Source organism: Eleginops maclovinus, chromosome 19 (genome assembly GCF_036324505.1).
Source record: "Eleginops maclovinus isolate JMC-PN-2008 ecotype Puerto Natales chromosome 19, JC_Emac_rtc_rv5, whole genome shotgun sequence".
In the NCBI taxonomy this organism is placed as follows: Eukaryota; Metazoa; Chordata; class Actinopteri; order Perciformes; family Eleginopidae; genus Eleginops; species Eleginops maclovinus.
The window spans coordinates 7,207,858-7,233,626 of NC_086367.1; the positions used below are offsets into that span (position 1 = coordinate 7,207,858).

Genomic DNA, 25,769 nt, shown 5'->3' on the forward strand with positions numbered 1-25,769 from the left:
CAGCAGCGACTGGCCTGATTACAGCAGCTGGACCTTAGGAGGCAGACCCTTGGCTGATCCCCGGTAAACAAAGACAGCAGGATGGGAAACACACTGCATTAGCTTTGTATCGTGTTTTTGAACAGTAAGGTAACATTTGACCAAATAAGGATTAGGGTTTTGGTTAGGTAAGTAATCAAAGGAGTGTAAGATGTTTTGAAAAGAAAAAACACAGAACAGCCAGTTTGGTTCATAGGAATAGATCATTATTTTATATTCTTTTGTAGCAAAATGTTTTCACACAGAAACATGTTTTTTTCTTGTTTTTGTTCCTATCTCTGGTGAGAGTCATGACTATGTCAAGTCAAGTACACACTTAAATTGTATTGTAAGTTAGCAGAGTGGAAGAGGATGTTACATGATGTCACAGGTAGAGAAAGCAGGTTAAAGGGTCAGTTTACCAAAAATAAAATAAACATCTTTACAGGTTTCCATTCGTTTAAACATGTCTGTCTCATTTTCTCAAGTTTTGAGATATCAATCTTCTCAAAAGTATACTCTTTGCAGGATTCACTCAACATAAACTTAAGTTCCTGTGATTTTTTCAAAGAATAACATTTCTCCTATTTGTGTCAATCTGTGTCAGGGAACAAAAATATTTCAAACGGATCAATTCATTGATGTTTCTGGTGTTTTAAGATAAATTAAAGAAATAATGCTAGACTTATACAATGACATTAGAGCAAATACAACAAATAGTGCGATATGCTGGCAAAGAGTTTATACACCCATATGTATTAATTAGATAGCTACTCTTGTATAAGTGTTATGGTTACAACTCTGAAAACGGTATACAATGTTATATTGCACAACTGTGTTATGGTGGAGGTAGACATTTCATATCGGGATAATAAATCCTTGGCAAACAAACCAAGAAGATTTGAATTTATCTTTTACATTTGAGCACACCCTTTCAATCAGCCAGTAGTTTACATGTGACATCATTTAAAATCCTATTTCAGTGAGTCAACTAACAATGACCAAGTTGGTACACCACAGCAAAGCACCTTCTCACTGTTGGATTCACATGAAAATAAAAGTACTACTGCACAATTCCCCCCCCTTTACATTCTCACCCAGTTTTTGTACAAAAAGAAATGCCAATATACAGAACAGTACACCTAGGATGAAAACAATAAAAAATGATGACCACCCGACATGTTTTAAATGCAGCAGAAACCCACAATATATCGAGAAAGGCATCAAAATGTGTAGGGATGTCTTGGCAGTAATCCCAACAGCCACTAATTCAAAGAATCTTACTGCAATGTACAGCTCGAATGAAAGACGATAAAAGATGAACGGTTCTTTTAATGAATCAATTCACAGAATAGAAAAACCAACTATGGTTTTGTACCACGCAATCTTGTGAAATATATTTCAAGCAAGTTTCCAGCTGTTTGGCCCTTTTTAAAAAGTTATCTTTCTCCAATATTCTACACTTAACATCCTCCCTTGAGCAGCATAATGACCTTTATCAAACTGATCAAAGTAAATTTGGACTCATTCCGCCGTTTAACCTGTCTAAATTAATAATTGGCATACTCCCTTGTTTGTGTCAAAGAGTATTAGAGCTGAATACATCCTACTGTGAGGATAAGCAAATTATTGTGTGGCCTTGATGGATTTCAAAGACTATTCCCATCTGGCGACTCTAATATGTGCTTTTAGCGTCTGCGACAGTATCCTGAGGCTAACACTGCTTACATCAATGTCCTTTGAGCCTACAAGTAAAACTTTCATCAGCATTAGCCATTCAAAGCTTTCAAAAATACATTTTGGAAATGAACCTGAGCTGGAAACAAAGTCATGTTCACTGTCAGTAACAATTCTTTGAAGCATTTGCAAAAAATTGTTGAGCTGTTTGTGATCCTCTTGTGCATTTGGACTTTCGTTGTATTTCCATTTGCTTTCGTATTCCAATAACCACATATGATCCATAACCTGAGGTAGACATACAGGCTGGGTTATACTGGCTAATTTTGCCTCACTGTTTCAAATATCTAAGGCCTAAAAACCTTACTGTAACAGAGGTTTCATTTTTCTAATTTGTGGAAATTCGTCATTTTGAGTGATGTGAAGGGATAGCTTCTGTGTATGTCTATAATCTCATCAAAAGAGCTGTGCCTGCTAATGAATTACCTCAAATAATAAATAGTAAAAATGGTAGAAAAACTAAGATGAAAATAAAAATGACTTTGTTTTAATGTTGTATTCACTCCTCCAGTTTTTCTAGCTACTGTACTGTTTGTACAGCAGTCCCAGTTACTGTTGTAGTCCCATTTCATGCTGAGGGTCCATCCAGACATTGTGATGCACATTCAGTTCAGCACCACCCAGATAAATCCTCTTGGCATTCAGTTTTTTTGATAAAGACGTAGTAAATCCACTCAGAATTTCTCATCCTTCTTTTCCCTCTTTCTCTCGCAGGCATGTTCATATGCCTTGTGGTTGGGAACTTATTACCACTGCACAATCCAAGATTCGGTGTTGTATTGACATGGGAACAGTATTGAAATACAGTTATACACTTTCAGAGATTTGAGATCATGGCCAGTAATCTATGGTCTTTTCTCACATAATTTAGACAGTATTCACATCGATGAACTTCATGCAATACCCAAAGGCATATTCCCATTTGCAACATCCTGCCAAAACACTCCTTTTAGCTCCTGATATAGATGTATTGGCCATAGATCTCATAGTAAGACCCTCTCAAACTGTGCTTTCCATCACCCACTCAGTGCTTTCAAAAGTGGGTTTCTCCTCCTCACTGTCATCGTACTGCAGCAGCATGCCGTTAACAGACAGACTGCGCTTAGTCCAGATGTTACTGATTCTGCGAGGGTGGCTGCCGCGACATTGTGCGGCCCCCACGTGACCCATGTCAAAGGAGTGGCTCCTCTTGGGCTTACCCTCTTGGGGCATCCCTAATAGACGTCCCAGCATGGTGGTTGACTCGGCCCTACCAAGCAGGGGTTGTTTATCAGACGGGGGTACCATTGCCACCGTGATCATAGCATTGGAAGAGGTAGTGGGGCCAGAAGCCCGCTGGTCCCTTGCAACCCCTCGCAGCTCCAGTGAGGTGAAGGCCCCTAAAAGGTGGTCCAGGTTTGGCCGTGCTTTGGTGCCATGCCTTCTGAACTTGCTGCTGGGCAAGGTGCTGCATTCGCTGCTCTGCATGCTGTAGCGGTCGCCAGCCCCCCTTCCTATTTTGCTGTCTAATGAGTTAGAAGAGGATGAAGATGAAGATAGGCTGCTCTGGAGGGATCCACACTTGAACTCTACCATTTCCTCACGCATGACTACCACTGTGGATTTGACCTGCGGCTGGGCACCGCTGAACCGGTTCAACCCCCCGTTGGTCTGCGAGTATGTGTTGCTCACAGCGGGTAATTTATCGGTCTGGATACCACTTGTCACCTTGTACCGCACCATGAGGATGATGATGAACACCAGCAGCGTGGCCACGATGATGCCGCCGATGACTAGGATCATGGTGCCACCGAGGAAGCCACTGTGGAGTGACTGGCACTGCGGGTAGTCTTCTGTGGTTATGAATTGGACACAGCCGACGATATTGGTGGCAGTTAGGGTTGTGGCGGTGTCATCCCAGATGGCCAAGACACACAAGTCATACTGCATCCCTGGGACAAGATTTGTGACTATGAAGGCTCTGTTGGTTGTGGGAATCATCCTGACAAGACACAAAAATATACAACATGAAAAATACAGACCGCATGCTGTGGATGTGCAAGGATAGAAGACTTTAAAGTTGAATAAAACACTGGCATGGTTCGTTATACTAGAGCAGATCAAAGGAATTGCCTACATGAAGCATGCTAAGTAGCTATTTATATGCACAGAGTAATTCAGAAAGATGACTTCATTGATCCCAGTGTATCCCATTTAACATGCATGAGGCAAAAGCAATGAGATAAGTATTCGATGGCCACTTTTTGAACAATGTTTTGGCTCAATGTAAATTATTGTATGTTCCATTTAACAAGCATTCATTTGTTTCGACTCAATCTGTTACAATTCCAGATGTTTAAATATTACTGATTACTAAGCCTCGCTGCTTTTGACTGAAATGAAAGTCAATCTCCAGTAGATTAATTATCTTAATTGTATTGCCACTCAATGCTATGCTGCATGAAACACTGAATTGTGTAGACAGCCAATGATAGAATCCTTTATCCAACAAATTAATCTTACTACACAGACTGCAGTGACATACACATATATCAAATCCCCATAACAGTTATATAACAGTTTCTTGAGATAGTTTTAGCAACTTAACCCATTAACATAATTCATTACTCTTGGAACTACGTACAAGTGCCAACTTTCAATGCCACAGGAGGAAACTTGTGGAGGTTAGTTGTTGGATTGGTCTGATTTTGTCATGAAAACAACTTAAAGGTAGCATTTTCTTTTTAATTATCATTAACGTTTATCCTACAATTTGTGGCAATGCCAATACTAGAACTGCGATTGGGCAGAAATATGAAGGAAGTTGAAATAGGACACTTAACATCTGTTCTCTGAGATCATTGCTCTGTATGAACAAATATGAACTGTGTTTCAAAGTCCACCACTTTGTGATGAAGCTCTATTTCATAAATTAAAAGCAAGAATATAAGAACAGTTATTTTGGGGAATATACTCAGACAGCTTATGGGCTGATCAAAAGTCCTACGTTGTCATGGTAACAGATGAAATACAGCAATACCGTACATATCCAAACCTTAAGCTTTAATGTTTTATAATGCATGCAATGTAAAGTATTATATAACAACAGCAACTACAACTGATATCTATTGTACACTGTGAGTGACCAGCAGGTACAATGAGTTAAAAGTCATTACACAATGCTTTACTATATTAGTGTTCTTACTATAATTCTACAGTTCTATAGTATAGCCTTGCGTTTTATAGAGAGTGTTACAAGAAAGGGAAATAAGTTGCCAATTTCATTGAATACATGTTTGAACGTTTAGCATAGCATGTAATGTACAGTGATAATACTGGTATTGAAACTTGACAGAAAGAGCCTAAGCAAAAATAATGCCATGGCAAATTAGGTAAAACAACATTTACTAAAGTATTGTATTTAAGGACATTTTTAAGGTACTTGTACCTTACTTATAGTATTTCCGTTTTGTGCTACCTCTTTACTTTTGTTTACTACTTTTTAATTTTAATTCACTAATGAATTATGACACTATTATAATACCTGGGAGTATAAAAAGTAATTAAAGGTAGTTTCACCTTTTCTAGCGGCACAATTTATGTGTTTTTCATTAATGGGTCATTCATTAGAATCAAGTGATATAATTTATATAATGTTCCAAAACATGGCCATTCTACATAATGAGTGCTTTTAGTTTTGGTATATTTTGATGCTAATTCATTTGTACTTTTACTTAAATAACATTTTGAATGCCAGACTTTTATGTTAAGAAAGCATTTTTACAATGTGGTACTATTCCTTTTACTTCTACTCCTTCCATCACTGAACAATGCTAAGATCAAAATGTTTTGCATAATATAAATTTCACTTGATGTGGGGTATCAGTGGAGCGGATTTTGAGCTTGGGTATATCTGAAGGAAGATTTTGGAAAACAATGTTATAAATAGCCTACTACTTAAACTACAAAACATGGATTACCAATCAAAGGCTGTGACACACTCTGAGTAGACAATGGCCCTTGTAGACTCTTCACCCTATGTGCATGTGTATCTAAAAATAGATTCCTCAGTCATCCATAGATTGTTAGCTTGCAATTGCCTTACAGTACATGTATCCCTATCTTTGATCCATCTGAATCGCACAAAGCCCAGATACCAGAGGGGCTTCAGTCTATTATTCATCCATAATTGTATTTTTCCATAACTCGGAAGAAGCTGCGTTGGCTCACGTTTGAGAGAACTTGTGCAATATTTCTCCTCCCCCATGTGGCTCTGATTGATTTTTAATCATGCCATTGCTTGAGTGCGGTCAGTACCCTGGGAAACTGTGTCAGCCAACAAGAGGAGCACTGTAGGTGTGCGTGCGTAGGCAATTAAGTCATACTGATGTTAATTCAAAGACAGTAGTTGGCCTGTCTGTGCACGTAATCTTTTCCTTCCAGCTCCTAATTTGTCTTCTGACATGCAAAAGTACTCCACAGCCGTTATCATACAAGAGCAGATAAATCCATTGCTTTTGGTCATTTCTCTACTACATGATGTGTGTGGTGATAATGAAGTAGAACAAACATTTTAAGCAGTGAATCATGAGGGCAATTTGGAAATACGAAGTAATGTTTCTTGACTAACAAGACCATCAGGAATGCCATTAAAATAATCACTTTTTTAAGGAAAATAATTCAGATAAGCTGCTGTAGTAAATATACCACACACATCACTGTTGTGTTTGCGCATACGATAAAATCCATGAAAAAAATAAGATAAGTCATCTGACAATTCCATCACCGGTGGAAGAAAAGGTACTGAAAATTCATATTCTCTTTTTTTCTGGCATGACAATTTGGCACTGCAAGATGTGTGCAAGCAAGGAAATCAGATTAACACCTTATTATTGAATTTGCATGGATCGTGAGTTGCATTCACAGTTTTTGAACAAAGTAATATATTTCTTCAATATTGTGCACAATTCTAATCTCATATTCCTAGCTAATAACCAGACTTCTCTTATTTTCTCAATGATCTTTTATTAAATGGCTCTAGCTGGGATGCACAGTGCAGGAAAATTACATAGGACTACGGCACATAGTAAGTTATTAAGTAATTGAGTAACTAAAGGATTTACCATCCAATGTCAGTTCGTAAGGAAGAATCAAACTGACAGGAAATTGCAGAGCATTTTAACCACAACAAGCCAACCATTTTCACTCCATTCTGATGCCGCAAATACGATTTTAAAGGTCGTCTTTGGCCTGTTTTTTCTTCCTCAAATTGAGCTATATGGAATTGAGCAGTTTAAGAAAGATGCATCAAATGGGGGTTTTTATTCTTTAATTTTGGGGTTCAACAACCTTAAGTGTGCACTTTTTTCAGTGAAAGAAAAAAAAAGTATGGTTATCTTGCAGTACTCAACAACAAATAGCAATTGATTGAAGAGGATTAACAGCAAATGATTGAAGTTAAAGATTATACCTCAGGCTTAATTAACCACTCTGACTAGAAAAGCCTCGGCTCAAGTAATGGAGTTTAACAAAGCACTCTTACCTGTAAATGAGGACTTCATCCTCAGAACAATTGTACTGAAGCTGATACATTTTGACCTTTGGAGTTGATTTGCTAACAGTCCACTTGACCAGCGCAGAGATGGCAGTCACTTCTGATACAGAAACCACCTTTTCTGGTACAGGTTTAGGCTCCCCTTTACTTATCTTGGTAGAACTGGTTATATCTGAAAGCCCTGACTTGGATTGTGTGGTACGGTTTGTACCATTACTCAGATGGGGGAGTTGAATGATTGACAGCTCAATAGAGGCCGTAGATTCCCCTGCAGCGTTGGCAGCTATGCAGGTAAAAATCCCGTAATCATTGGATGTGGTGATTGTAATGTCCAAGGTGCCATTTTCATATACTGTTGCTCTGGAGGAATTGCTGATCAAACGATCATCAGGAGCAACCCAATGCACAGTTGGCATCGGATCCCCGACTGCTTTGCAGCGCAGGCTAGCCGTTTGGCCTTCCAGCACTAGTAATTTATGTGTGTGTTGCGTGATGAGAGGGGGCTCACAAACAAACTCCTCCTCACGTACAGACCAAAAGTAGCGCCCCTTTAGACTATTAGGAGATGCACAAGTTTCCATATCATCATCCCGCTCTAGCCTTCGAAGCCAAAGCACTTCGCAGTTGCAATGCAATGGATTTCCTCCAAAGCTCAGAGAGAGTGGAGGTGCATAAGGAGTGCTCATCACTACATTGCTTTGGGAGCGCCCAAAGATGGGGTCCGGAGGGAGCTTCTGAAGACGGTTGGAGGTGAGGTCTAAGCGGGCCAATTTATCCAGATCTGTAAAAGTCCCCTCAGAAATGTAGAAGATGAGGTTATGATCCAGACTCATCTGATGGAGGTTGACCATCTTGCGGATGGCTTCCCAAGGCACACTGCGCAAGTTGTTATACGACAAATCCAGATCCTCCAGTGTCAGTAACGAATCGTCAAAGGCTGTGTCGGCGATCCGATTCAACTGGTTGTTGTTGAGGATCAAGTGCTGCAGGTTGGCCAGTCCTCGGAGGTCGTCAGGTCCGAGCTCAGTCAACCTGTTACTGTCGAGGTGAAGGGATCTTAGGGTCTCCAGGTCGATGAAAGAGAAAGGCTGGATGGTGCTGATGGTGTTACGGGACAAGGTGAGATCAACCAGACCCGTCATGTTGGCAAAGTCCTGGGTGGTGACCTTGAGTATGAAGTTGCCGCCCAGCCGGAGCTCCACAGTTCGCCGGTCAATGTCTGGCGGGACAAAGAGCAGGCCTTTGGAGGGGCACAGAGTCCCTAGAGACTCTGAGAGGTTCTGGCAGACACAGTATTTTGGACATGCATGGACCATCGTTACTGCGGTTCCCAGAAGCAGGAGACTGATGACCACTTTGTCCATGTTAGTTCATGCAAAGGGACCTGCAAAAACAAAAGAAAAAATAGAATATGTTTTAGATAATGATCAGCTAAGATAAACTGTTAACACTTTACTTGATCTCGATGTTTAATCAACACATCAATTACATTTCAAATGTAAAATAAATATAATCTTACATTGCACTGCACTTGGACCATAGAAGCAAACATTTCTCACATCTCTCATCTTTGAGGATTTTTTACATTAATATTCTTCACCGTAAAATTCATATGCATGTATTTTGCAATGCAAATAATTTGTGAGAAATAACATGAGGATTTTCTGAATAAAACCATTTGAGAAGATGTTCTTAATGACGCACAAACTTATAACCTGTCAACACAGATATAGTGTTATGCATGCATCGGAAACGAGATAAAGGGGTGCACGTGTATATGCTGTAAACCACGGATGATTTCTGGTCTATGCGTTAACTGACGGTGTGTGTTTTCAACTTTTGTCTTATTAGTACCCTTTCCCTATCATATATGTACCATTTAGACAACATTTTATGCAATATTCCAAAAGCTCCAGTTGTTAGACTGATCAGACATGGTTGAAGAACACAGCATGCATCTACAAGCTTCTGACTCTGACTGACTCTGCAGAATGGATGACCACACTCGGCTTCATCCAACGGTCTTTTAATTCCTGCAGAAAGTCATATCATTAATTCCTAATACACTGAAAATCAATTTCAATCTTGTTTGTCTTTACATGAGCAACACTAATGGAAAACTCTGCCTTCTAGTCTTTGTGTTTCTCACTAGGATCAAAGGGAGGCACAGTTGTAATATTTTCACGTTAACTACATGCTATTTTCATTATTCATGTGTGTGAGAGGTAAGTCGCAGCATATGACCTATTTATCTTAACTAAGTTGTTACAACCCTTTAATGGGTTTTCTCTACTTTCCATTACTCATAATTGCAACAGGAGCAATACATAAATAACCCCTCCTCTCCTTGATTCAAGTAGTAGTTGTATCGTGGAGTGCCACCTCATGTGGCCTGTGTGTTACACATATAATGAGAAGGAAATTGCTACAGCAAAACAAAAAGAAGTGATTAATAGAGTCTAAATCCCTGAAGAAAATATATATCAGACATATTCACAAACAGTCTGTTTATGTTTCACCACATTTACAATAAAACCAAATGGCATAAAAAAAATACAATATATATATATATATATATAGATATTTGACAATAATGGACTATTATAGTGTTTTCATCCCATATAACCATTCAAAAGCCAAAGGCCTACAGATTCATTCTTAATGTAAAATTACTTAACCACATACAAAACAGAAAGGCAAGCAATACAAAATAAAAAAAATTGAAATGGGAAAAATATAAAGGTACTGAGGGCAAATAAGTCTTACAACAGCAACTGTGTGGCAGTGGATTTAGCCAAGCGGTTACCTTTAAAGTTGCACGTTTAAGAATGAATCTTTCCTTAACAGCATATGTGGGAACAAGTGGTAATTAAGATAATGGTGCTTAAATATAATGTAACAAAGCCATCTCAGTGTTTTCAATGACACTGCAACACCCAAAACATGCTAACATGAGCCACAATGCTAGACCAAGAGAAAGTGTAGCTTTAAACCCACTGAGTGTATTAAGGAGAACCACATTTGCTATTAACCCATTAAGCATCATCTCTCTTCTTCAACAAGCCCACAATCGTTGCTAGCTATCTCTAGTGATTGAAGCTGGCTTTTAAATCATGTTAGCTAATTGTGGTGATAGTAAATGTCTAGACTATCAAAACTCAGTACAACAATGAGCTATGTAATCTCTGCAGTTTTTGTTGGTGATTCAGATCACCATACAGACAGATGGGTGGTATTACTCAAGTGATATTACATTACCAAAACTATTGGTTGTCTGAATTCACCCAAGAATCATACAGAAAAAAAAGGAAATTTCCATTACACATTCATGACACATATAGACCCTTTTGTCACATTTCTGAGCAGCCCATTAAATTAGCATTCAATCAGCACTGCAGTAAACTGTGTGAAACTCAGTGAAATGTGTTTATTTTTGCAAAATAATTGCAAAACTGATGCCCACTACTCTGACCCTCTCAGCACTCTGGAGCTAATTCCCACAAGGCATCATGCTGAGAGCTGTCAGTGATGACAGACAGTGTTTTCTTATGAACTAATTTGAATGGACAGCATCTCAAAACAGCAACTGAAAAGCCATGAAAACCCACAGAACCTGCCTCACTCATTTTCTTTTGATCTTCCTTTGCATTGAAAATAGCTAATTGTGGGGGGCAAGCCTTTTTAAAAAACTGGGGGAAATATACACATTCGCAGAGATGCTCATAATGCTATCAGGGTGCAGTTGAAAATGTCAGTATAATTCCTCATCCCGCACTTCACATTAGAGCGTGTGCAATATGTGGAGAGTATTGAGTTGATGGGTAAAGAAAGCCAGGCGTATAGGGGAGGCAGAGGTGACCTTTTAGGGATAGTATAGTCACAAAGAGACGAGAACCACGGATGTTTGAGGTCCACATCCATTTACTCATGGCCTTTACCAAGCCTGCAACACCATCTACAATTCAATGTGAGGGACAATGAAAATGTGGAAATACCAACAAGGCCATATTATAGGCTGTTCCACGGGGCATTGCATTATACAACCTCTGAAATTCATTATTAACCTCGTGGTGATCCTAGATTCTTCGGTGATTTCAGAACTCTCTCTTCTCTCTTTTAAGGAAAATATATTTATATTGCTTAGCAACAGTAACTAAGGCGATTGTTGGACGATACTCAAGACTAAAGAGTTTGGTGTCATTTTTTCAAATCACTTTTTCAAATCTTTAACGAGTCAATTGATGTGCCTAGTCCCATCTTAAATACAAACATGTATAAACATACACTGATACACATGTTTGTTCCATTACCCTCTTAGCGTTATATCACACCAGGATGTGTTCTGCATGCCCAAATGTTGTCGGTTACGTAATTTTTCCTTGATATTTGTCTGTAAGACCTTTTTGTGTGGTGATAGTTATTTCATGTAGGCCTGGAATTTTCACAACTCAGTCATTTCAGGAGACTTCGGACCTGAAATATGAAAGTTTACAGGTTACATTATCACCTCTAGCCAAAGTTAGACCCGAAGAAGTATTGTTTTACTGAGTAAGTCCTGAAGTCTTATTTGCTTGTAAACCGGGAAATTCAGATGTTTAAGCATTAATCAGAGTTGTTCTCAAACAAGCTAATGACAGAACCTTAGCTTTTTTACTTTAAACAGTGATTGTGTTAGAACAAAACCACAGAGCTTGATTTTTCCTTGTTACAGTATATTGCATTATAACAGTGACCATGACGCTGTACCTGTATAAAACATCCAGTTAACCTTTCAGAGACAGTGTTTTCAAGTAACTCCATAGCTGCAGTTTTTAGATTGACATTCATCATTTCATCTATTTGAAATGGATGGAATTAGAACCCCTAATAAGAATGTTCATTATTATTTGTCATGGTTAACAATATGCCACATGCATAATGAAAATACAGATGGAAGTAACCTACTTTTACAATAGTCGATTAATAGGAAAAATATCGCAGCAGAAGCGTATATAGTGGAACATTTACGACGGAGTATTAGGGCCACATATGAAGAAAAAAAATATTTTTGCCGTAACGAGATTAAAGTCGACACGGCGACTTTAAAGTCAACATGTCGACATTAAACTCGAAATGTCGAGAATAAAGTTGAAATGTCATGTCGAGTTTAATCTCGACGTGTCGAGATAAAACTCGAAATGTCGAGAATATAGTTGAAATATTATGTCGACTTTAATCTCGACGTGTCGAGATAAAACTCGAAATGTCGAGAATATAGTTGAAATTAGTTGGGAGACATAGCAACCGCTCCCACAGGTCCTGCACTGAATCCAAAATGGCTTGTGTAGATTATTTGGTGAAATTATACTTCCGAATTGGATTTAACAATAAAGAGATCCTCGCTGTTTTAGCGCAGAACCACAGTGAGGTGATTAGTGTAAGAACCATGCGTGACTCAAACTGCACCTGTGGAGCGGTTGCTTTCTCTCTGAATAGTTTTCAGTGTCAATTGACATAAAGTCGAGATTATTCTCGACATGTCGAGATTAAAGTCGACATAATATTTCAACTTTATTCTCGACATTTCGAGTTTAATGTCGACATGTTGACTTTAAAGTCGCCGTGTCGACTTTAATCTCGTCACGGCAAAAATATTTTTTTTCTTCATATGTGGCCCTAATACTCCGTCGTAAACATTATAATTCAGTTGCAGGTAAAGAAACTAGAAACACTACAGCTAGTGTTTGTACATGCTTTTGCAATTATTTGAACACATCTTTCACTTACTTTTGCAAACCAACAAACTTTGGTTGAACTGAAATGTGTTAATGCAGCCATTGCTTTAGAGTTGTACATGATTGTGAAGCGACTGGGTCTAAAAGGCAGCCAGCGCAGACTGCAAAGTGTTACATTACTTCTGCTTTCATGCACTCGTGAAATTAAATGTGCTGTAGTTGCCTCTGTGAATGTTAAAGGACAAAGCTTTATCAGCAGAACAGGGATTTCTTGTTTTTTAGAAAAGAAAGTACAACATTGGGCGTTTAGAACAGCAAATGCAGTTTTAAAGGTTTTCTATATTGGCCATTGGTTTAATAGCTTTTGGTTGTGTCAGCTGTGCTAGCATCAATTACATGCTAATACAGAAACAAGTTAACAGACATGAAAAGTCAAAGGTAGAAAAGCTACTTATGTATCAATAGGTATTGTTGAATCTCCACATGCTGCTTTACACATTTTATTCTTAAAAATAGATACAAATTATAAACTTGCGGAAACTATATTATCCTGATACATTTGTCTTTATTCTATAGTTTGCCGTTAAAAGCAAATCCAGGATTCAACCTATTATACTTTGTCCTGTTGTCCTTAAATGAATAGATTTATATTGTGGTAGCAGCAGTCTATTTCTCCCTGCTTCAAGGCTTTTTGCCAGGCTCAGCTTTTATCATGTATATACAAGGATGCATTGTAATAGTTAGGGAGAAAAGAAATGGACAAAGTCAGGCTGGCATGGCAGAAAGATAGTGCAGGTCTGTTGAAAACAAGGTGTCTTTTGTGAGTAGGAGTTTGTTGTACAAGGTTAACCATCACATGAACATGACTGCACAGCTGTTTTTGCCATCTGTGGGAGAAATCTATTTTTCTATTTTAGGGGGAAAAGGATGGTCAGTCTGATGGCTTGTTTTTCCCTTTGGACCAACAAACTTTCTATATCAGTCCAAGTCAATATGTCATGCTGTAGAGCCAAATAAATTGGTCAGGTTTCAATGTATCTGACTTATCTTTTCAATGCCCGAAGCAAAAAGTCATCCAAGTCTTGCCCCCCTTGCCTCTGAGTTATTTGCAGTTGTTAGTTGTGTTCAGTGGTGTAATCTCCCAACACCCACAGGAGGGGTCGGGGTCGGGGGATACACTACTCTCTCTAACAGAAGATTGTGTGAGCACTAAGCAGAGAGAGCTGGACTCACCAGTCTTACATTTTCTGCGTTTTCTCTTTCCTCTACAACACTTTGATAGAATGTGTCACACGTTGACAGCTTGGTAAACCTTGGCGTGATGAGTAAAATCCATTGATGTCACAATGTTGAGTGCCGGAGCGTCAGCAAACACACATGATGAAACATGACAACAGTTACCCCTCTCACTGTTATTTGGAGCTACCTGCACATATAGACATGCCCTGTGAAGCTGACAGAACTCGTTTTTCTTTTGTCTAGTTTCTGGCATCTTACATTTTTGGGAAAATAAATGTGAAAATAAGAGCAAAATTGTTCACAGGATTTATTAAAATAAATCTTGGCACCACAGACAATCTTGACAAGAAATGGAGATTATCAGAGTGTAAAATGGAAGCAGCACATCATGGCAGAAACCTGACACTGGAAAATAGTGATCCATTTGTTCAATCACATATACCCAAACACATTGTAAAGGCTTGTCTCTGTCTGCTGGATAAGAAAAGACTACCTGAAAGGTTGTAACTTTCTGCAACTGTGACAGAATTACATTACACCAACCAGCTTTGAGCTGCTTTCTTACAAGTTTCTCAGAAGAGGCACTATGGAATTGATGCAGATGTACAAACTTATCCTTAGTCTGTTCAATTTGATTTTACGAGTCTATGTTTCCTGCGTCATACACTTGACACAAGTCTACTTCTTTATTCTGTTTATCTCGTGCATTCCTGTGCAACATAAGTACTGTGTTTCACACTTGTCCTATCTCACAAAAATAGTTGCAATGTAGATATACTTATATCAGGCATCCAGAGTTGCCAAAGAAAATGACTAATTAATTTACTTGATTAGCAGTTATTTGCAGCACTTCTAAGGATTCATTGGATATGAATTCAACCCACTTCAATCATCCGTATGAAGATTATCAACTGAGTCCTGGGCACGAAGAAAATGAGGAGAAAAGTAAACTCTAAAGAAGAGTTTTTTCGTTTCAGTAAGAAGCACTGATTCATTTCAGTTAATTTCCAGAGTTAAAGAACCCCAAAACATCCACTTCTATCTGCCCTTTGTCTTCAGTGGAAAAAGTTACAATCATCCTTCAGTCTCAGGATAAATGATTCTATATTAGTTACGGTATTTATTGACCCAAGCCCTGATCGGCAGTGATGGAACCATGACATTCAAGTACATTTAAAAATGTACTCCACTTCAGTGACACAATTCTATGTTGCATGTTGACGTAATACGTAATAAATTAAATCACCAGGGGTCAAGATGTTTTAATGTACCAAATATGTGCTCTTCAAAGCCACTAGACAATTGGCAGAACATTTACATTTGTTGTCTTATTATTCTGATACCTCTCTCTTAAAACATTCAGTGAGACTTGTGTATTGTAGCGTGTCTTTGGATCCATTTGTGTGGCTTCTGTTCTTCTGAGAACACTTTTAGTATGTTGGCTGAGGGACGGTGCTTTTGGCCTTGCAGCATATCAACCTGCTAAACTCAGATGGTAAATTGGAACATATCCCCTGGTCTGCACGCTAGCATGTTTGTGTTTTCTAATTAAGACTGAACGCTATTCAACCTATTACTAATAGCATTACATAGGTTGGAGGCTGCAGTCTGATCTGTTTTAAATGCAACCTTTGTCTTCAAAATGTTAACGCTGCTTGGTTTATTTGAAAACTCTTTAATCAGCTTTGAACTTGCTGGTAAATACCATTTCTTTTTGACAGTCTTATAGCCTCTGAAGCCCAGAGTCATGATATGGTTGAGGGGGCTCTGAAATTGGGCTTGCATTTTTTTACCAAGAGAACTCCGTTCTTCACTCCTTCGTGGAAACAGAGTCACATTTTGTGAACCCTGAGTGGCATTTCTCTTCTTCCTGTTTCTAAAAGTTTAAACTTGAAATCTGACCCTAGATATCCTGCAAAAATAATATTGGAAACTCAGTCAGCTGTTTTCAAAAGTCAGTCGGAGTCGAGATAACTGCCACCCCAATGAATAGAGGGGTGCTTTAGTAAAAACAATGCTGGTGGGACATTCAAATCCCAGTGCTGTCAAATAAATATTACTAGTGCAACATGAAACTGTTTATTGACTTGTCAATTCAATTACCATTCATCTATGGCTTACATTTTTGGTAAATATGCTCTAATGCCCAAACTTCATGTTGCTTTAAGGACTTGTGTTGAATACCTTAAAAATATATATTTTTGTCTCTGTATTTAAAAATGAAAAGGTGCATGGTTGCCTGTCCTAGCTTTCATTCAACCCTTAACCTGGAGTTACACTGAACTAACGAGGATCATTTTCTCTCATTATTCATCTGTGGTGTTGTCATTTATCCAACATCTGCCTCTTGAACAAGCCTTCGTGGTTGTAAAAAGGTCAGACATATTAGGTCTGTGTACCCTCTTTATTTCTGTAGTTTACCATTGTCTTGTGCTAATTACATACATGCCTCTGACATTCGACTGCAAACTCACATTGTCACACACACACACACACACACACACACACACACACACACACACACACACACACACACACACACACACACACACACACACACACACACACACACACACACACACACACACACACACACTTTGATTAATTAAAACAGACTTCACAACCGTGCTTGGTATTTGATGAAATCCCCCTGTGCACAATAATGAATGCGAGCGTCTCCACAGCCCAAAACAGGATCAAATTAATTGATTATGCTTGAGGCCTGCGGTTAATAAATTAAATTGTTTTATTTTTATATTTTAACTGTTGCAGACCTAATTAACCTTTATCGGATTAGACTGTGTCTATTCATTGTTGCATATTTTGCCTGGTTTATCTTGTTGTGGCTGTTATGTCCTTGAATGCAACACATTCCTTGCACGTCTTCAATGCCTCTTATCATTTTCATGCAGAAATGACAAGATACTGTTTTGAAAAGCTTTTTAGAATTAAAAGTGCTCAAGGGGCCCTGTTATGCTTTTTGGGGGTTTCTCTTTCCTGTAGTGTTTTGTATAGGTTTTTGTGCATGTAAATGCTTTGCAAATAATATTATCCAAAAGTTCCCTCCAGAGGGAGTTTCTCTACCACACACTCCCCCCCTGCTTGAAACGCCTCCATTGGACTCCTTTGTTTACTTCCATAACATAGTGAAATCACTCAGTAACACTTGCACTTCTAGTGGCTACTGCTACAACACATTGTACGTGATAGGCTAAGGGGGCGGGACATCTCTAAGCAGTTGATAAATCTCAACAGAGCCAGCCAGGTAACCAATCAAATAAGACTGGGCTCTGGTTTCAGACAGAGGATGAAAAGAGGTGCCGCAGCACAGGCAGTATGAGGAAAATAAAGACCTTTTTGAAAATTAAAGCATGGAGACAGATCACAGTGGAAGGACAAAATACAATATGAACTTGAATATGAGCATCATAGGGCCGCTTTAAGGCCATAAAAGGTCATTTGGGGATGCTAGAGGCCTTACACAAAAAAGTTCACAGAGCACGTGACTTTGCTTTACTTTTGTTATGCATTTGAAAACTAAATCTGAAATCATTGTTTGTCAATGGCACTTTACTCTAGTCACCTAAGACCTTTCGGCACATTTTACTTAATTTGATCTTTATTGTTAACGGTTGTCAAGTATTAAGTTGAAGCAACACATTGTTGTTCCAACTTGTTCTTGATGACATGCAAAGAACAGAGGAAAAACAAATCATTTATAAGTTAAAACACTTAAACTGTAAAAACAGTAAAAGTAATTGAAGTCTGTATCTTTTATTGAGAGTGGTTTAGTACATATGTGTATCTGGGACTGCATGAGATGTCCGTTCATGCCGACTTCACTTCAGCACTTACACCACTACTGGATTTCCAAGGACTGCAAAAACAAGCTGACACCAGAACATGATGATCCAACTTTTCGAAGAACATTCAATAAGTGAATAACAAGAGGTTATGTAAGATTTGTTTCTATATGAAGAGATTGTATTGGATGTCCGATGCCTTTCTTGCAAGTAAACAACACAGATGGTATGCACCTGTCTCCAGTATATTTCTTGAGATACCCAGAAATTAAAAAAACACACAACATTTAGGCAAAACAAACAGGATCTGAACTTTGAAATGTTTTTTTCTAAACAAAACAATTAAAACAATGAGCGAACTTGCTAACAATTAATTTTCTTTCAACCCACTCAATATTTCAGGCAGGTAGTGTTGGATGGTGAATCCTTATAAAAGCATAATGATGTACAAGTTCTTCTAAAAGTAAAAGATCTGAATTTATAAAGTCACTTCTGTTGCATCAATATTTCCCTTTGAATTGTAGTGGAATATATAGATTGGCACAGAAAGAAAAGGACTTGAGTAAATGTACTTTTCACGACTGTTATGTTCAAGAGATTAGATCAAGAGCCTCATTAAATCTTAGCCCTGTTTTTACCTTTGTCAGCTAACTATGTGTCTTCTTCAACTAAATCAGAGCTTTTTTTTAATGCATTCCTGTTTTATTTTCTATTGCATCTTAAAGAACTAAAGAAAACTTATTTTCTTTACTCCATTATGAGAGACAATTCTGTGTAGATCAAACAAAACATCAGGGGAAAGTCAACAATCAATGTAGCACTTGGCTGCTAGATTGTTGACATATAATAGGCTAGGTGCACGTAACTAAGGAGTTCTACTTCCGGCGCCTTGAGTGTACGCGTACCCATTTCCGGTTCACTGCAGTTTTTGGTTTTGATCGTGAAAAGATGGCATATTTCACCCGGTGTCTACAAGGTCTCCCAAAGATTGACGTGAATGACGTCCACAGGATTGTCGACCACTGTTCACCTGCACCCGGTTGTAAGCGTGAAAAGGGATTTAAACTGTACATATCAAGTTACATCCACAACTTTGAAGGTAAGTCAAGCTGTTTGCGTTACCTAACGTCTCAGCTGTCACATCAGCTGTTAACGTTAGCGAGCTACATTGAATATCTAGCAGCTAAATACTTCTAAATCAAATCGTGTAAATGTACTAAATACTTTAAGTGTTATTCAATACGTTGTTATGTTGATACGATTAGCAACTGGTTGTGTGTGTTTTAATTTTGGTGTTGTATTTCCCCTCAGGAAAGATCCAGTGACAGGAGTAGTGTGTGTGAGAGCGTTATGTCATCCGTCAATGGACAAGTCAAAACCACCTCACAGTTTGAGTGTAGGATGAATGTAGCGTTAAGATAGTTACCCATGTTCCTGGGTTAACCGTGTTATTTTGGTTATTTGCTCTCTAGGTTAACCAATTCGCGTTATAATCTACCAGTGTATGCTGACGTTACTACTGTGTTTTCACTGATAGCAACCAGTGGTGTAGTATAGTTTGCTTTCCCATGTATGCTGAACATCCCAGCTAGGTATAATACATAAGATATGTCTAAAAGTTTATTTGAACCTGTGGAGTCTAGCTAGGTATACTGCAATTTTTAAGTGGGGACAATATGCGTACCTGCAAATCAAATAGACTGTATCACTGACAAGCTATGGAAGCTAATAGTACTATTGTACCGAGACAAATTTGTACACAGGGGTACACAACAATGTAGGGCGGACTTTTTGACTCGTTGATACGACATCCTTCTCTCTTTTATCCGAAATCCGCTCATTGTACTACATTTTACTCTATTACTCAGCAACTTGAAACTAGCATCTCCGGGAAATCACCACAACAACACGACCTACCGGAAGTTGTCGAGCGTACACGCAACACACGGAAGTTAGCCGGAAGTTCCATTGTGCTCGTAGCCTATTGTATTACCAAGGAACTGCTCAGTTAGGTTTGACGGTACAACATGAGATATGTAGGGATGAGTCAGATTCCATTACAGTTTCAGACAGCTCCCACACAGAGCTGTCCACATACTATATATCTGCAGTCCTGGATTCGCTCCTGTTTCCATCACATAACAGCCCTCACACCTCCCCAGGCAAGTCACAGGTTCTGCGCTACATCAGACCTAAATGGGTAATTGACAAGGTACGCCTCCTGCTTTTTGCTCCCTTTATCCAGTCAAAGCATCTCACTTATGTCTGTTCTTCATTTTTAAATTTGGTTGGCTCTCTGCCCAGCACATCTCATCGCTCCTGACCGCTGAACTTTCCGATTCTGAGACTCAGAGACTCTGAGTCTGTCAAGCGTGAGATGGAGCAATGGGTAAAATCCAGCGCCAAGATTCTATAAGAGGTGTGTGTGTGTGTGTGTGTGTGTGTGTGTGTGTGTGTGTGTGTGAGAGAGAGATAACTCATGTCAAACAGGAGCATCAAAACTCTGAAACAGAGAAAGTTTGATAGGAAGGGGTAGATACATAAAATGTCCATTGGCGATGATGTTTTTTGTATTGATCTGACTAAGATTAAATATAAAGCCAATGGTCATATCTTAAAATCTATTCGACTTACTGTCATGATTTTAGTTTTTGTGTAAATAGTTTTTATTTTGAAATGTTTTCCCTCTGTGTGTCTTGTCTTGATTTACTTCTCCCTGATTGTCTGATTGTGTTCACCTGTTTCCCTTGTGTTTCTGCTTGCCCTCTCCAGCTGTGTCTTGTCTTCTGATTGGTCTTGTGTGTATTTAGTCTTGTCTCGCTAGTGTTCTCTTTCAGTCCTTCTTCGTTATCTCTCCGTTTGGTACCCAGTCTTGTCTGAATATTTAGGATTCCCCTCGGCTGCCCTCCATTGTCTCGTAAGTCTACTTGGCTTGTTTTTAGTTTTGTTTGCTACTTTTCTTTTGCTTAACCTTGCCTTCTCCTGCAGTTTTTGCTTTATAAAGTAACAGATTACATTTTAATAAAGCTTGTTTTTTGTTTATATCCTTATATCTGCTTCCCCTGCTTTGTCCTGCATTTGGGTCCTGCCTTCCTTACCCCGCCATGACACTTACATGTACTTAATTGGGTCACCACTTAGAAATGCTATACAATACCTATAACTCATTGAAAAATTACCTACAAACTATGACCGACTTTACTTGGGAGATTATGGGGTCATGAATAGATTTGCTTTAAAAGCTTAGGATAAAACTCTTCTGCTATACATAATATGCAGAATAAGATACATTTCAATACATATACGCAGAAAAGGAGGTGAAAGCTCATTAAATCAGCTTCTTAGGGATTGGTTCTTGAACACAACATTTTCAGTTTTTTATTTTCCAATAAGGACCTTCTGTATATTTGTATCCAGATGAACCATGGCAGTTATTGGATTGGTTGTTGACTGATCATTGCCAGCACATCTATTCAAACCACACACATGGTCCATGAAGTAAATAGGATAACTTTGAAACATTTGAAAGATATTACCTTAATACCGTAATTTTCCTGAAAATGTACTTTCATTTTTGCATATTTACAGTTTTTTTAGGTCCAGGGGCCAATGATATTAACAATGTGTCTATGTAAATATATCTCATAATTACTTCATTTGGACAATTTTTTGTGGTCCTAAAAATAATTATTGATAATATTAACAACACAGGAAATGATGGTTGCCATAAATCCTATAGCTTCCCTAAAAAGTATTTATTATTTTTTCAAAAGAAACGAGAAATTAAGAAGAAGAAGAAGAAGAAGAAGAAGAAGAAGAAGACATACTTTATTAATCCCTTACAGGGAAATTGCTTTCTCTACTCTGTTGACACACATTAAACACACAGAGGATATACATGCACAAACACAGAGGAAATACATGCACACACAACCACGTGCAGAGGAGAGGTGGCAGAGCAGAGAGGCAGCCAGGTACCCGGCGCCAAGGGAGCAGATAGAGGTTAGGTGCCTTGCTCAAGGGCACCAAGGCAGTGGCCTAGGAGGAGAACTGGCACCTCTCCAGCTACCAGCTCACTCCATATTTTTTTTTGGTCCGATCGGGACGTGAACCACCGACCCTTCGGTCCCAAGTCCCTACTTACTGAGCCACTGCCGCCCCCATTACATTACATTACATAAATTACATTGGACATTATTGTTGTGATACCATACTAGAACCACTGACTCAACTATAAAAGCTTATCAAATATCTTATACTTATATGTAAGTATATTGGGATTTTGCAAAACATTTGAGCGGTCGATGGAGCCATACAATGGAAGTGATTTAGTCAGCCAGTCTGGCACCTGGTGTCCAATATCACTGCGAGCAAAGCCACAATCAATCTGTGGCCTGTGATGCCTCAGAAACATGGATATTATCATAGCAATTAGCTGTCTGGCTCTTTCCCCGGAGTGCCATTTGTAATTAATTGCAGAATGACAAATAATATCCCTATACTCTGGAAACCACAGCCCCATGTCAAACACGAAATGAAGGCAATGACAAAGTGCAATGGGGGAAATAGTTTTATCAACAATGGGAATGTATGCTATTCACCAAAGTGGGCCTCAGGGATTAAATTATTATAGAGATGTTGTATTATTTTTCCACTCATTTAAGCGATTAATTCCAAATCTTCCTAGAAAGAGATTTCAACTGTGATAAACAACAGCCTGTGGCTCAGATTATCTATTCACATTCAAAAAGTGCAGGAAGAAAGCCTATGTGGCTAGGATTTGCCGGGAGCGTGTTCCAGCCAGACATGAGTGGCCAGAAGCTGAAGCAGTATCAGGAAGATCTAGACTCCTCAGGGGCACTCACAATCAAAACTGAACTTAATATGCTAATGATTTTAAAGTTTGGGCATGTTTTTTTCATCTCGGTTGACAGAAGAAGATACATAGGCCACTCATCAAGCAGCCATACAAAATACTCTTTTATCAACAATGGATCAAATGGCTATGTGAAAGGTAAGGTTTCGCTACTCACTGCCAAACATATTAAAACATATCACTGATTATGTAGCCATAGGCACTGATCTGGCTTTTTATAATTGTTTCAATACGATTAGGTTGTTCTTAATGCTACTCCTGATAACTTTTTCCTCCATTGTTGACCCAAGCAAATTGTGAGGTGGGCTTTCGGTAGGGCTGTTGATTAGTCTTTGATATGACATTACCAACCATTGCAACTTGGATCTGAACCTGGATGGAAAATGGGCTGATACATGAGATTTTAGCTACATTTTTTTTGGTAAGCTAATGTTAGCACTTTGCAATTTATATGGGGCCATAAAAGTCAGTTATTGCATTTGGTACAGCATGCAGAGAAATATCAAAAGAGCAAAAAATGACACGACTTTAAGAGACATATTACCTGGGGTGCACATATGGTCACTGCATTAAATGGTCTAAGCCTATTGAAAGGTACTTTTTTTTTCACAAATCACCAAAAACCTTTCCCAATGGTCTTCCTGGACCACTAAAAAAATAACAAGTTAAAAAACGTTTCAGAAGGAATAGCACCAGCTCACTCATTTCTTATCAGAGGCTGCCAGATGCCAGCCTACAACACCATCCCACACACTGCCTGAAGGTGCACCGCAACACGAAGTCATCGCGTTGGGGAGGGAGAGCGTGAGATACAGTAAAAGGGAGAGCAAGTGGGAAAGGAGACGTATAGCCTGGAAACATTTGGAACGAAAAGTGGATCATGGTGCGGAGGAGGGTCGATTGGAGCAAAGGGAAGCTGGGAAAAAAGGGGATCTGTAACGTCAAAGACCAATTCCTCTGTTTCCCCCACCATGCCTGAAAACGAAAGAACTTCAGATGACAGAGTGATCTGCTACTTTGAAACAGGAGGAAAAAAAATGTTTTACGGTGGTTACGGCAGATTTGTGGCAACAGTAAAGATGATGCAAATCACTTGTGAGTAACAAGCTCCATCCATCACCCCTTGTTACAGCTTCAACTTACAGCACAGGCCCAGCGGCAAAGCCAATCATGCACACATTGTATGCAAAAGCCCACTGGCAGTCTTTCACAGTGGGTGTAGGCTTTCTAAATTGTATATGTGCAAGGCAGAAAACCTTTTACCAGAGTGCGAAACACTCTCTGATCAAGCCATCTGTGATTAGAATTGTGACAGACCGCTGAGAACGTTCTGGTTGACAGCCCCAAAATTCAATTTTGTTTCACTTTCTCATGTTCTCTGCTTAAAGACGACTATCTGTGGTGACATTCAGATGCACACACACTTGACAGACGCACAGGCGTACACACTCATGCACACATGATGGTTGGCAGCTGCTCACCGCCTCAGCTTCTTTTTCACGCTTCCTGTGAAAGCTGTTTATCACCACCAGTAGTCCTCCAAACAAACAGAGCTAGCTGAGTATGTGAGCATAACATGTGAGTTTGAGAGGAAGACAGAGAGAGACGGGCACAACAAGCCATCACGAATGGCACTGAGTCTTGTATAAGAACTCAAGCATAGTGAAGGAATAAAAAGGAGGGAGCTCAATGTAGTAATTTGAGAGGAATGAAGTGACAAGGAAAATGGGAGCAACATGTTCAATTTGCCGAGGGTTGATTGATGGTGAAGTCTATAAAAGGTGAGAACATTTAAGATATGCTTTTTACAAATTCTCCGATAATAATAATTATACATGGTATTTACTGTATCGCTTTTCCAGGTGCTCAAAGACGCTTTACTTTTACATCACATATTACTAGAGACTTTTATAAAAACAGACTTACATGCATTCAATACCGTGAACAATACCCACAGGAGCAATTTGGGGGGAAGTATCTTGCCCAAGGACACAGCGGCCTGCTGACAAAAGTGGGTGTAAAGGTGAGATTGAACTTGTGCTCCCCTGATCTAAGGATGAGCGCACCACTGAGTCAGAGCCGCCCAGATGTCAATGTGATGCCTTTTTTTACCTGACCACCGATCCAAGAGCCGAAAATGTTTGCAATATACAAGGATATAAGATAAAGATTCAAAACAACCTTATAAGAATCAAATAGGAAATAGTGTTCTATTCGATGGATGGCCTATCAATCTTCTCAATCAGTCAATATATATTATGTAAAGCAGTTGTGATTGGCCCACTGCTGAGAGATGTCCCACCCCTTAGCCTATTATGTACAATGTGATGAAGTGCTAGCCAATAGAAGCACAAGTGTTACATAATGATGTCACTATATTATTAAGTACACAATGGAGTGCAATGGAGGCATTTCAGGCAGGGGTGGAAGTGTGTGGGAGAGAAACTCCTTCTGTATGGAACTTTGGGACATTCCCGTAAGAGTAAACTCCAACACGTTTTTAAAGTAAGCAAAACATACTGAATATTAGCGTTATGCAGTATACTGAGATCTCAAAGACCAATACATCCTCAAATATCTTGAAGTCAGGACATTACGTGTCTGAACAAATATTTACATTGTCTTTGTGAGTCTGACATTTCCTGACAATCAGGTGTCTGGAGAAGTGTTTGGAAGAAGAACATAACAGCCATCTGCAATTCAAACTTTTTTCCAAAATTCGTATCTCAGAGGCAGTAAACCCATCCCATCTGCTTCTCCAAAAAGGCTGAAACAAACAACAGGAACTTTTTGCAAACATAATCAAGGTCTGGGAAAAAGCCAACAGAGGTGGTATCAGATGATACTGA

The 25,769-nt window shown here is 39.0% G+C and overlaps 1 protein-coding gene across 2 annotated transcripts in view; it reads right to left on the minus strand.

Annotated features, from left to right (window-relative positions):
* Positions 1-249: 249 nt before the first annotated feature.
* Positions 250-25,769, minus strand: part of LOC134881491 (leucine-rich repeat and fibronectin type-III domain-containing protein 2) — a 115,725-nt gene continuing 90,205 nt past the window's right edge. For both annotated transcript variants that reach the window (XM_063908875.1, XM_063908874.1), the window contains 2 exons: positions 7,277-8,672; positions 250-3,736 (listed from right to left, as the gene is read on the minus strand). In XM_063908875.1, coding sequence (XP_063764945.1) covers positions 2,755-3,736; positions 7,277-8,652 — 2,358 coding nt within the window. In that variant the 5' untranslated portion in view covers positions 8,653-8,672 and the 3' untranslated portion in view covers positions 250-2,754. The remainder of the gene's footprint in view (positions 3,737-7,276; positions 8,673-25,769) is intronic.